This window comes from Bufo gargarizans, chromosome 9 (assembly GCF_014858855.1).
Source record: "Bufo gargarizans isolate SCDJY-AF-19 chromosome 9, ASM1485885v1, whole genome shotgun sequence".
In the NCBI taxonomy this organism is placed as follows: domain Eukaryota; kingdom Metazoa; phylum Chordata; class Amphibia; order Anura; family Bufonidae; genus Bufo; species Bufo gargarizans.
The window spans coordinates 114,059,858-114,074,212 of record NC_058088.1 but is presented as its reverse complement, the minus strand read 5'-3'; the positions used below and the strand labels follow the sequence as shown (position 1 = coordinate 114,074,212).

Here is a 14,355-nt window from a genome sequence, read left to right as displayed (position 1 = left end):
AAAAATAAATATTTGATACATATGCAAATTAACCTGAGGTGAGTCCTGTCCGTGAGATGAGTCAGGGACAGGATTTGTCTCAGGTTAATTTGCATATGTATCAAATCGGGATTTTTACACAATAAAAGCACACAGAGCTATGGGGACTGGGTATTGCAGATGTGCTAGTGGCCATCTAGCAACCCATGTCCTCAGCTCTATGCACCAAATCCAGGTGACAGGTTCCCTTTAAATCAGATGAGTTCTTCTACGCAGAACACCAGTGTTTAATTAGGTGCTAAACTGGTTAAATTCTATAACTGCATTGTGAATGCATGTTTGCTGACGCAGTAACCGCATGCAGAACTGCGCTGTGTGCCAGCAGTCAAACGAGCAACCACTCGGTAATGTGGCGCACAAAATCATTTCCCTGTGTGAAGTTGGATCTGCTGCCAAGAATGAAGCTGTATAAGGCCTCCTGCACACGACCGTTGTGTGCACCCGTGGCCGTTGTCCCGTTTAACGTGTTTTTCTGCGGTCCCATTGACTTTCAATGGGTCCGTGGAAAAATTGGAAACTGCACCGTTTGGCAGCCGTGTCCGTGATCCGTGTTTCCTGGCCGTGAAAAAAATATGACCTGTCCTATTTTTTTCACGGCCAACTGTTCACGGACCCATTCAAGTCAATGGGTCCGTGAAAATCACGGATGCACACAAGATTGGCATCCGTGTCCGTGATCCGTGTCCGTGATCCGTGTCCGTTTTTTCCTATCATTTCAATGGCAAACTTGACTTAGATTTTTTTTTTCATGTCCGTGGATCCTCCAAAAATCACGGCAGACCCACAGAAGAAAAAACGGGCACGGATCACGGTACAACGGAACCACGTTTTGCGGGACGTTAAAAAAATACTGTCGTGTGCAGGAGGCCTAACTGTGTATAATTGTAGTGACGATCATTCAGCCCCATACATAGGGGATGACTGCAGCATACAAATGTAGCTGCCTAAGTGGGCAGGGATAGGGAATGAACACTTCACTCCTGATGGTTGCCCTTTGCATTGGCCCATGTAAATGGGCTCTGATATTCACTAAATCTAGATGGATCTGCTGTGAAGGATCACATTACATGCTGCCCATATAAGTAATTGCCAGTTTTCCTGAAAATTTGCTCTGGGAAAGTTTGAGACCAGCTGCTATGATGTCTCTGATGCACAGCACACACAAAAACAAGACTCTGCCCTCATCAATAGCACAGCATGGAAGACAGTATACAGCAGTATTGAGAGGGTATGCTATGAGTTAAGCTTTGGATTCACTGCTATAAGTTAAGCCTTGCAATGAGGACTTCTGATGAAGAAATTGATTTTGCTCATCCCTACCCTCATCCTCTTTGCATCTGCTTCCTCCTCCTCCCCACTCATCTCCATAGCTTTCTGTTGGCAGCATTTCACCTGATTCCTTAGTAAGCTGATTATCCGCCTCATCGCTGAAAATAGATTTATTGATCGTGGCGTTTTTATCCAAAGTTTGTGACGGTGCCCATTTTAAAATGAAAAGGACAAAACCATACATTGGGACAATAAGAGTGGAGGAACGGCAAAGTCAAAATCTAAAGCAGAACAATATGTAGTGCGCAGTGATATATTTTCAGAAGCTGGGCTCAGAATGAAGTTGCAGTTGCTTCTCTGGATTTTCTTGGCTTCAGCCTGACAATATGGCTAAAGCTTTTAAAAGAAAGTGTATTGGTTTTGTGGGAAAACATATATTGATGGTTTGTAACTGGGAGACTGACTCCCGCAGAATGTAGAGGCCACGTTGCTTGCAGCTTGGGACATCTGTATATGCAGATGGTAAACTGTCACTTGTTTTCTGTTTCCCAAACAATAATACAACAAAATATCTGAAATTGTCAAAAAAAGGTGTTTCTAAGGGTCTATTTACACCTAAAGCTGGATTTAGACTGCTCCAATATTTGGGCTGATTATTGGGAACGCATGTTCCTATGACCGCTAGTTCCCAGCAGTCTGTCTTTCTAAAGGTGCCTTAGATGACCCGATGAACGAGTGAAAAGCTTGTTCATAAAGTGAAATGATCGGAGATGTGGACATCTCATCATCCTTCCTGGGCAGCAGATTGTGGTGTCTAGCAGCACTCTGCTGCCCAGGAGCAATGGTTTTGTATGGGGACGAGCGATGGCAGCTTCACCTCCAGTTAATGAGCAGATGACTGTTGGCAAGGAAAGCTTCCTTCCTGACAATCTGCTGCCCATCTGATTGTCCCACCTGGACATTTATGCATGTTCCACCTCTGGAACCTACTCGTCTCAAGAATGGGCCCCTGGCTGTCATGCACCATCAGGAATGGAGAGCAGACGGCTTTGTTCACTCCTATTGCACTTCCATAGGATAGATGCTGATTCTAGAGGGGAGACCCACACTTGTTTCATATCTGATGCATATCCTGTGGATATGCCATAAATGCCTGGATGGGACACTCCTATTTAATCTTTTGTAGCATTTTTGACAAAACTTGCAAAAACGCAATTTGAAAATGTAAATGAACCTTGAGTAAAATAAATTGTCAGACTTTGGCTTCTACTCTTCTGATTTTATCAAGGAGTGACATATATATTATATTACAGTGATTGTGAGCCAAAACCAGGAGTGGAGGCTACACAGGGATAAAGTATAATGGAAAGATTTTCTTCTGTTCTGTTTTTGACCCACCCGCACCTGGTTTGGGCTCAGAATAGCTGACTGCATGAAAGGGGCCTACCATACCAGTATTTTTTTATTGATGACATTTAGTCCTTACCCATGGCTAGAAGTCAGCAGTATGCCAGTTCCCATATGAATGTGACCGCTTGGGGACTGCATGCCACCACTACCAACCAAGGGCATATTTCACATTGGTATGTTACCCGTGTCATTCTAAAGTAAATACCTTTATAAAATATCTTCTTATGCCCCATAAATCGCCATGGGATGCAGGGCAAAAATTTGAACAAAGCAGCACTGTAGAAGGAAAAACACACTCCTCAAACTCTGGGAAAAAGTCAGAATAAGGGTCCATTCACACGTCCGTAAGTGTTCTGCGGATCCGCAAAACACGGACACTGGCAATGTGCATTTCGGACTGCACATCTCTGGCACTATAATAGAAAATGCCTAATCTTGTCCGCAATTGATTTGAAGAACGTAGTTTACAAAGGAAACTTGCCTTTGAGGGACCAGAGTAAAAGGCAGAATAGTCTCGGTATGCGGCAGGACAGAGAATTGTCTGGAGTGTTAAGACCTCGCTAGAATAATGTCTGAAGGCTTGTTGCATTTATCGAAGTATAATATACTGTATATGTGACAGTTTCCAGATACAGGGACCAAAAGTGAGAAAATTGCAGTCATTATATATTTTTTTTATCTTTAAGACCCCATGCACACAACCGTGTCTATTTTGTGGACCCACAAAACATGGACACTGGCCGTGTGCACGCTGCATCTCGGTGCAGACCATTGACTTCAATGGGTGCACGATCCGCATGTTAGGACGTGTCCTAACTTTTTTTGGTGTGACCAGATGGACCCGGAAGCGCACAGAAGTCAGTGGGTCCGCACAGCAATGTAGGGTGCACGCGGTCGGTGTCCATGGTTTGCAGTCTACAAAACGGATGTGATCATGTTATTCCTTTCTCTCCCTTCTAGATTTGGCGTATTGTACTCGTTTTTGTGCTGGGGAGCTTCAAGCCTCGTATGTCTACATGGACTTCTTATGTTAGCGATCCCTTCTGTGTCTCAAAACAGGTAGAACATAATTTTTTGACCATCCCTGTGTTATAACTTATACTATATAATTTTAAAGGGGACCTGTCGCCATTTAATGCTGTCCAAACCATGGTCGGCATGCAGGCTCTTATTAGTTAGCCGAGTATTAAAAAAATGCGCCAAGCCTAGAGAGCAAAACCCTGCTCTGCTTGATTGACGAGCCGGTATAGACAGGAGCGAACCTGTTAATCAGGCCAAGCAGGGCGGGCGTGCAAACTTTTCTTCCCATGTCCTGCTGTCTGTTGGGGTAAAACTGATAAAAATCAGAGATTGGGCTCATGCAAATGAATGAATGAAAAAAAAAAAAAAAATATATATATATATATATATATATATATATATATATATATATATATATATAATGTAATTTGGTCCACATCTGATCTGCATTTTTTTTTTGCGGGTCGGATGCAAACCCATTCACTTCAATGGGGCCACAAAAGAGGCGTACAGCACACCGCGTGCTCTCCCCATTCGTATGTCCGTTCCACGGCTCTGCAGAAAAATGGAACATGTCCTATTCTTGTCCGCATTACGGACAAGGATAGGACAGTTCTATAGAGGGCAGGACGTTACATTCTGGCCAGTATCTGTAACGGCCCTGTGCATGAGCCCGTAAGCAAAATAGTGAAATCATGTTCTGTGTGGCGTTTTATTTATTTTCCCCCTTCTCAAAGGGGTTGTCCGATTTGGGACACTTGTAGCATGTCCACAGAGGATGAGTCCGATCTTTTCATTCAATTTAATGGTCCTTCTGAAAATAGCTGAGCATGCTGACTATCTTCGGAAGTGCAATGGAAGTTAATAGAGACAGCCTTGCAGCCGCCTCTTCATTTTGGAGATAGAAGCAGGTCCCAAAGGGGACCAGAACCTATTGACATTTTATGGCCTATCCTGTGGGAAGAACATTTAGGCCTCTTTCACGCGGGCATTGCGGGAAAAGGTGCAAGTGCGTTGCGGGAAATCCGCGCGAGTGCAAAACATTGTAATGCGTTTTGCACTCGCGTGAGAAAAATTGGCATGTTTAGTACTCAAACTTGGGATCGGTGTTCTGTAGATTGTTATTTTCCCTTATACACATGGTTATAAGGGAAAATAATAGCGTTCTGAATACAGAATGCATAGTACAATAGCGCTGGAGGGGTTAAAAATAAAACTAAATTTAACTCTTCTTTTTTGCTGTATGCAGGAAAAGGACCTGTGGTGACGTCACTCCGGTCATCACATGGTCAGTCACCTGATCTTTTACCATGGTGACGGACCATGTGATGACCAGAGTGACATCACCACAGGTCCTTTTCCTGCACACAGCAAAAAAGATGACAGAAGAGAAGCCGGCTGCGCGATCAAGTGGATTAAGGCGAGTTAAATTTATTTTATTTTTTGTAACCCCTCCAGCGCTATTGTACTATGCATTCTGTATTCAGAATGCTATTATTTTCCCTTTATAACCATGTTATAAGGGAAAATAATAATGATCGGGTCTCCATCACGATCGTCTCCTAGCAACCGTGCGTGAAAATCGCACCGCATCCGCACTTGCTTGCGATTTTTCACGCAACCCCATTCACTTCTATGGGGCCTGCATTGCGTGAAAAACGCACAAAATAGAGCTTGCTGCGATTTTCACGCAACGCACAAGTGATGCGTGAAAATCACCGCTCATGTGAACAGCCCCATAGAAATTAATAGGTCCTGATTCAGTGCGGGTGCAATGCTTTCACCTCGCGCATCGCATCCGCACGGAATACTCGCCCATGTGAAAGGGGCCTAAGGGGGGAGATTTATCAAACCGGTGTCAAGTAGAACTGGCTTAGTTGCCCATAGCAACCAGAGCCCACCTTTCCTTTTTCAGAGCTCATTTGGAAAATGAAAGGTGGAATCTGGTTGCTATGGGCAGGTAAGCCAGTTCTACACCAGTTTGATAAATCTCCCACTTGGAATATTGAAGTATGCCCTATTGACAGATAAAAAGCAAATGCTGCAGTTCGGCAAGAAAACAGAGATGGAGGGGAAAAGGATAAAACTATTCTGACCATACCAGTTGTATTTACTATCTGGCAGCTGCAGACATGATTGTAGAAGTATCCATATTGAAATTGCCTATGTTTGTGTGTATCATGGGTTAAAAAAAAAAAAACACAACCACTAGATGGCGGTAACTGAATGCAAAGAGAAACCAGTGAGACTAAAGATTGAAGATGAAACAAATGTAGATGAAGTGAATTAAAATTTCAATGCTGGAGAAATGCTAGCAGTGTGATTAAAAAGGATTTATTGTAAGGACTATTCCACCGGCTACTTTCACACTAGCATTTCTATTTTCCAGTATTGAGATCTGTGATAGGGTCTCAATGCCGGAAAAAAAACGCTTCCGTTTTGTCCCCATTCATTGTCAATGAGGGAAAAAACGTAACTTAACAGAACGGAATGCTCCAAAATACATTCCATTCTCATACCGGAAAGCAAACCGCAGCATGCGAAGCACGAAGGATCAGTCATGACAGACATTGCAAGTCAATGGCGACGGATCAATTTTCTCTGACACAATAGATAACGGATCCATCCCCCATTGTCTTGCAATAGAGCAGGACCGTGGTACGGTTACACGGACACCAAATTATGCAGTGGGTCCGGATATGGGTATAATAGTCTATAGTTTTTTTTTTTTTTTTTTTTGTGATGCCAATTGCGGCGTGCACAGGGCAGGGCCTCCATCAGGGCCGATACCCCGGGGGGGGGGGGGGGGCCCAGCCAGTTCCAATTTAATTATTATTCCCCACTCTGCTGATTCCTGTATTTATACCAACCAACAACCTAACCTGAGGACGGTATCCGGCTCCGGCTGCATTCACCTTTAAAAGGCTCTGAGCCGCTGCGCAGAGGAATGTAGCTGCGCAGCGGCAGGTGACGTCAGACGCTGTCGCTGCCTCACGCCGTGACGCCGCCGGCCTTCAGATTAGCGTGGAGGGAACTTCTGTTCTGGCCTCTGGCTGGGAGTGGGAGGGACGGACTGCCTGGCCCTGGAATCAAATCTGGAAAGAATTGTGAAAGCCTGCCCTGCCCAGCTGCCCTAGTGCCCTCGCCCCTCCATCACACACATGTTGTTGGACTTGGATTGACTTCCCCCTCTAATGATTCATTAAGGTCCATTAGGTTATAACAATAGGGGTTAATAACAATAAGTGATGGATCATCATGGCCCTGGATAATGTTGCTCGGTCTTTGCTCGGGGGTAAAATGCAAAGCTGTTTTCTGGATTATCCCACAGGGCCATGATCCTCCATCACTTATTGTTATTAACCCCTCCCTTGCCAGCCCCATTTAGCTGTGTGTTCTGCTGCAGAACACGCAGCTAAATGGGGCTGGGTGTGTTGTCAAGGGAGGGGTTAATAACAAGTGATGGAGGATCATGGCCCTGTGGGATAATCCAGAAAACAGCTTTGCATTTTACCCCCGAGCAAAGACCGAGCAACATTATCCAGGGCCATGATGATCCGCCATGATCCATCACTTATTGTTATTAACCCCTCCCTTGCCAGCCCACCTGGCCCCATTTAGCTGTGTGTTCTGCTTTGGGAAAAAAGTTTAGGCCTTGAAGATGTTAATTAAGTGTTGGAGGGGGTGGGGTGTTATTATTGTGTTTGGGATCCATTTAACAAGTTTGACCAGTTGGGTTTAAAGGGAACCTGTCACCGGGATTTTGTGTATAGAGCTGAGGACATGGGTTGCTAGATGGCTGCTAGCACATCTGCAATACCCAGTCCCTATAGCTCTGTGTGCTTTTATTGTGGGGAAAAAAACAATTTGATACATATGCAAATTAACCTGAGAAGAGTCCTGTCCCTGACTCATCTCACATACAGGACTCATCTCAGGTTAATTTGCATATGTATCAAATCTTTTTTTTTTTTTACACAATAAAAGCACACAGAGCTATGGGGACTGGGTATTGCGGTTGTGCCAGCGGCCATCTAGCAAACCATGTCCCCCAGCTATATAAACAAAATACCGGTGACCTGTTCCCTTTAAGAGTGGTTGAGTCTCATCCACAGATTCCCCCCCCCCCCCATAACAGTGTGTCATCCACAGATCCCCCCCCCCATAACAGTGTGTCATCCACAGATCCCCCCCCCCCATAACAGTGTGTCATCCACAGATCCCCCCCCCCCCCCATAACAGTGTGTCATCCACAGATCCCCCCCCCCATAACAGTATTCCTCCCCCCATAAGTGTCATCCACAGATCCCCCCCCCCATAACAGTGTGTCATCCACAGATCCCCCCCCCCCCATAACAGTGTGTCATCCACAGATCCCCCCCCCCCCATAAGTGTGTCATCCACAGATCCCCCCCATAACAGTATTCCTCCCCCCATAACAGTGTGTCATCCACAGATCCCCCCCCCATAACAGTGTGTCATCCACAGATCCCCCCCCCCCCCCCCCCATAACAGTGTGTCTTACACAGATTCCCCCCCTCCCCCTCCATAACACTGTAACGGTAAACCTTGTGTTTTTTCTTAAATGTGCCAGGGGAAGATTGCCAGGGCAGATTAGAACAGGTAGTGTAGTTAGTGTTAGTGTAGGGTCCTGCTTAAAGGGTCTACCTTGTCGTGGTAGCAGGCTTAATATTATTTGGTCAAAAAATTATTCCTTACTGAAATCGCTGATTATCACTTTTTACAGTCTTTATAGTTGTAAAAAAAAAATGAAATTGGGGGTGGAGGGGGGGCCGGGAGGCGGAGTCAGGACGGGGTAGGAGGTGGGGGCCCAGGCCTTGAGCTGTGTAAGGGGGCCCCAAAATTTCTAGTGGCAGCCCTGGCGCAGGGTACAGTCACAGGGCCCTTTAAAGGGAACCTGTCACCTCTGCTATGCTACCCTCACTGAGCGTTTCTAAATGTTCATTGTGTTACCCTAAACATATAAATTACACTTTTTTAATTTTATTTGCAGACAAATTCAATAAGTATTATGCATTTTTGTACTTCCCTCCTTTTATGCAAATTAACTGTCATATCTTACTTGTGTGACCAGAGAAGAGTCATATTTTCAAGCTCTGACTCATCTCAGGTTAATTTGCATATGTATCAAATTGTTTTTTTTTGTTTGTTTTTTACACCATAAAAGCACACAGAGCTATGGGGACTGGGGTTGCTAGATGGCCGCTAGCACAATCGCAATACCATGTCCTCAGCTCTATACACAAAATCCCAGTGACTGGTTCCGTTTAAGGTATTGTATCTCACGTACCAGGTTAGGAATGCCAGAGTGGTGTAATGTCGCTGTATAGTAGTGGTAATGGTGTCAACGGTGTCTCCTACCTGGGTGCGGCTGGACTCCTGGATCCTGGCTCACTTGCAATAAAATGTGTGATGCTAGTAGGAGTAATAGAGGAATTTTCAGCAGTAATTGAGATCCAGACCTTGAATACAGTTCAAACTTGTCTTTACTGGTTGTAGTTTTCATCCAAGCAAGATAAAGCATTAGTCTTTGGTCCCAGCAAGTATTGGCAATGTGTGGCAGGAATAGAGCAGAAGATATATCATGTACCTGGAGCTTGCGGGAAAAGGACGTCTGCTTGTTAGCTCTAAACTGTGGCAGGAATTTGGCTTCTGCGCTTTCTATCTTCTGCTGTCTGGAACTGACTAGCTGAGGAGGAATATGGCTTCTCCTGGGTCTCTGGAACTTGACTCAGTTAGCTTCACAGGGTATGCTTCTTCCTGGAACTAGAGTTGTCTGCTGCTTGCCTGGAACTGGGGATGATGATCAATGTCTCAGCCGAGGCAAGATCCTGGCTTGGATCCCTATATCTGGGAGCTCGTACACGCACACCCTAGCTGGGAGTGGGCTACACATTAACTTAACTTCCTTCCTTCCTTCCCCATGAGGCAGGATATGGGCATAGCCCACTTCTGCTCACAGAGGGGGGACCTAAACTGGAATGTACTATTCCAGTCTAGAAACACTAAACTGAAACTAGGTCCTTGCTAACACACTGCTGCCACCTGTTGGTGAACATAGAAATTACAGCAATATACATTTAACAAGGCTTTCAATGCACATTTGTGAGGATGTTATGTGAAATTGCACAAGATGACAAGGTAAATGCTCTTAACGGGTTGTAGCGGGGTAAGAGTTTAGTAACACAACTCTGGGGTGTTAGACCTTAAATGGAGTTCATGACTGATCCGCCTGGGCTATGTTACATATAATGCAACCAAATCAGTTTATAATGAAAGCAGATGGTTGTATTATCAACGGAAGCGTTTTTGTTGATCCCTGCCGGATCCAGCAAAAACGCTATTGTGAAAGTAGCCTAACAGATTTCAGTGAAAAAAAGCGTACGTGTTTCATCCGTGAAGGATCTGTGATGGGTCCGTTTTTTTACCTTCTGTGTGTCATCTGTAATCCACGGACATTGCTCAGCTGAAAATTTAATGTCAAGAACATTTCCTGTCTTCCTGTGAAAAACTGATGCACCACAGATGCCATCGACGAACCCATAGACTTTAATGGGCATGCTTGGTCCGCATCCTGGACCAAAGTACTGCATGTCTCCATTATATACAGGTCCTTCTAAAAAAATTAGCATATTGTGATAAAGTTCATTATTTTCTGTAATGTACTGATAAACAGACTTTCATATATTTTAGATTCATTACACACCAACTGAAGTAGTTCAAGCCTTTTATTGTTTTAATATTGATGATTTTAGCATACAGCTCATGAAAACCCCAAATTCATATCTCAAAAAATTAGCATATCATGAAAAGGTTCTCTAAACGAGCTATTAACCTAATCATCTGAATCAACTAATTAACTCTAAACACCTGCAAAAGATTCCTGAGGCTTTTAAAAACTCCCAGCCTGGTTCATTACTCAAAACCGCAATCATGGGTAAGACTGCCGACCTGACTGCTGTCCAGAAGGCCATCATTGACACCCTCAAGCAAGAGGGTAAGACACAGAAAGAAATTTCTGAACGAATAGGCTGTTCCCAGAGTGCTGTATCAAGGCACCTCAGTGGGAAGTCTGGGGGAAGGAAAAAGTGTGACAGAAAAAGCTGCACAACGAGAAGAGGTGACCGGACCCTGAGGAAGATTGTGGAGAAGGACCGGTTCCAGACCTTGGGGGACCTGCGGAAGCAGTGGACTGAGTCTGGAGTAGAAACATCCAGAGCCACCGTGTACAGGCATGTGCAGGAAATGGGCTACAGGTGCCGCATTCCCCAGGTCAAGCCACTTTTGAACCAGAAACAGCGGCAGAAGCGCCTGACCTGGGCTACAGAGAAGCAGCACTGGACTGTTGCTCAGTGGTCCAAAGTACTTTTTTCGGATGAAAGCAAATTTTGCATGTCATTCAGAAATCAAGGTGCCAGAGTCTGGAGGAAGACTGGGGAGAGGGAAATGCCAAAATGCCTGAAGTCCAGTGTCAAGTACCCACAGTCAGTGATGGTCTGGGGTGCCATGTCAGCTGCTGGTGTTGGTCCACTGTGTTTTATCAAGGGCAGGGTCAATGCAGCTAGCTATCAGGAGATTTTGGAGCACTTCATGCTTCCATCTGCTGAAAAGCTTTATGGAGATGAAGATTTCATTTTTCAGCACGACCTGGCACCTGCTCACAGTGCCAAAACCACTGGTAAATGGTTTACTGACCATGGTATTACTGTGCTCAATTGGCCTGCCAACTCTCCTGACCTGAACCCCATAGACAATCTGTGGGATATTGGGACGAGAAAGTTGAGAGACGCAAGACCCAACACTCTGGATGAGCTTAAGGCCGCTATCGAAGCATCCTGGGCCTCCATAACACCTCAGCAGTGCCACAGGCTGATTGCCTCCATGCCACGCCGCATTGAAGCAGTCATTTCTGCAAAAGGATTCCCGACCAAGTATTGAGTGCATAACTGAACATAATTATTTGAAGGTTGACTTTTTTTGTATTAAAAAACACTTTTCTTTTATTGGTCGGATGAAATATGCTAATTTTTTGAGATAGGAAATTTGGGTTTTCATGAGCTGTATGCCAAAATCATCAATATTAAAACAATAACAGGCTTGAACTAATTCAGTTGTGTGTAATGAATCTAAAATATATGAAAGTCTAATGTTTATCAGTACATTACAGAAAATAATGAACTTTATCACAGTATGCTAATTTTTTGAGAAGGACCTGTAATTATTTTTTTTCTTTTACTGACCCAATACTGAAATGTGAACAGACACAATGAGGACAGCACACAAGTGAAAAACGGAAATGTGGATAAGGCCTTAGACCCTTCAACATGAGAGGACCTGTCAGTGTCAGTATTTCTCACATAAGAGAGAGAGAGAAAAATAGGAGAGGGTTATGGTACAAAGTACTAATCACGGGTAGTAAACCCAGACTAGAAGGAAGTACTTAAAAGCTATAAGGCGCCAAGAGGGTGGAGTGAATAGAGGGGGGGGGGGGGGAGTGAGGGGAAGCAAATTAATGCCAGTGAATAGTTTTAAGTTACTATAATTGGAAGGCAGCACTGGTGTTTGCTGGGAGTGGGGTAAAAACCACACACACATTTAGAAGAGCTAAGGGGGGGGGGGGGGGGGTGGCTGGCACAGGTGGGATCCGGAAAATAATCTCACCCGTGTACCATCAAAAGTTCAAGATCGCATGTAGGAATGTTAAAAATTGACGGCAGCCCACGCCTGTAGGCTTCTGGTCAATCACTTTATTTCAAACAATATACCGGTGAATATCGTGCAAAAGTCCATTTATTTCAGTAATGCAAATTAAAAGGAATTGCATTAATGCAGCTTAAAATTAGAATATTGTGAATATATTCTAGGCTCAAAGTGTTACACTCTAGTCAGATAATTAATCCATACCCCCTGAGCAAAGGGGACCTCAAAATTGAGACTTTGGCCTCTTTCACATGGGCGAGTTTTCCGCACCGATGCGTGAGGTGAACGCATTGCACCCGCATTGAATCTGGGCCCATTAATTTCTATGGGGCTGTGCACATGAGCGGTGATTTTTCACACATCACTTGTGCGTTGCGTGAAAATCGCAGCGTGCGCTATATTGTGCGTTTTTCACGAAACGCAGGCCCCATAGAAGTAAATGGGACTGCGTGAAAATCGCAAGCAAGTGCGGATGCGCTGCAATTTTCACGCACGGTTGCTAGGAGACTATTGGGATGGAGACCCGATCATTATTATTTTCCCTTATAACATGTTTATAAGGGAAAATAATAGCATTCTGAATGCATAGTACAATAGGGCTGGAGGGGTTAAATATTTTTTATATATATATATATATATATATATATATATATTCCCCTTAATCCACTTGTTCGCGCAGCCCGGCTTCTCTTCTGTCTTCTTTCTTCAGGACCTGGGTAAAGGACCTGTGGTGACGTCACTGCGCTCATCACATGGTCCATCACATGATCTTTTACCATAAAGATCATGTGATGGGCGCAGTGACGTCATCACAGGTCCTTTACCCAGGTCCTGAAGAAAGAAGAGAAGCCGGGCTGCGCGAACAAGTGGATTAAAAGGAGTTTAAATGTTTTTTTTTTTTTGTTTTTTTTTTAACCCCTCCAGCGCTATTGTACTATGCATTCTGTATTCAGAATGCTATTATTTTCCCTTTTATAACTATGTTATAAGGGAAAATAATAGCAATCTACAGAACACCTAACCCAAACTTCTGTGAAGCAGTTCGGGTTTGGGTACCAAACATGCTGCTTTTTCTCACGCTCGTGCAAAACGCATTACAATGTTTTGCACTCGTGCGGAAAAATCGTGTATTTTCCCTTAACGCACCCGCATCTTATCCGGGCAAAAAACATGACTCCCGTGTGAAAAAGGGGTTTTCATAAGCTGTAAGCCATCATCATCCACATTGTAACAAATAAAGGCTTGAAATATCTCGCTTAGCATGTAATGAGTCTATCTCATATGTTAGTTTCACCTTTCAAGTTGCATTACTGAAATAAATTAACTTTGCACGATATTCAAATTTTTCGAGTTTTACCTGTATATAATATTGTTTGAAATAAAGTGATTGACCAAAAGCTTCCAGGCGTGGGCTGCCGTCAATTTTTAACATTCCTACATGCGATCTTGGCCGGCAGGGTTCAAAGTCTCTGGTGTCTAGATTTTTTTTTTTTTTTATTTTTTTATTTTTTTGATATCCTGTTGACTACTCTCATGTGAAGTGAGTGCACACAGATTTTATTATTGTATTCTCTGACTTATCTTATGTGTTAATTTTATCCTGTACAAGTTTAATCTACGTATCTAACGGTACGCACCCATTCTTTACCGGATCCCACCTGTGCCCTCCCCCTTTATCTATACTATTTCTCACATCGCATCTACATACTGTAGTTAAGGTTGGAAAAAGACAGAAGTCCATCCTGTAATCCTTCTATATTGATCCACAGAACAAATCCCTGGATCAATGTCCATCTTCTTTTTAAAAAGGGATTGGGCCAAAGGGAAAGTGTGTGTGTGTGTGTGTGTGTGTGTGTGTGTGTGTGGGTAGAACATGATTTCTATACGTTGTCATAG

At 43.9% G+C, this 14,355-nt stretch overlaps 1 protein-coding gene across 1 annotated transcript in view; it reads left to right on the top strand.

Annotated features, from left to right (window-relative positions):
• LOC122919803 overlaps positions 1-14,355 on the top strand; it is a 66,340-nt gene that overhangs the window by 13,015 nt on the left and 38,970 nt on the right. Inside the window, exon 7 of the mRNA XM_044268991.1 lies at positions 3,679-3,777. Within this exon, the coding sequence (XP_044124926.1) occupies positions 3,679-3,777 (99 nt within the window). The remainder of the gene's footprint in view (positions 1-3,678; positions 3,778-14,355) is intronic.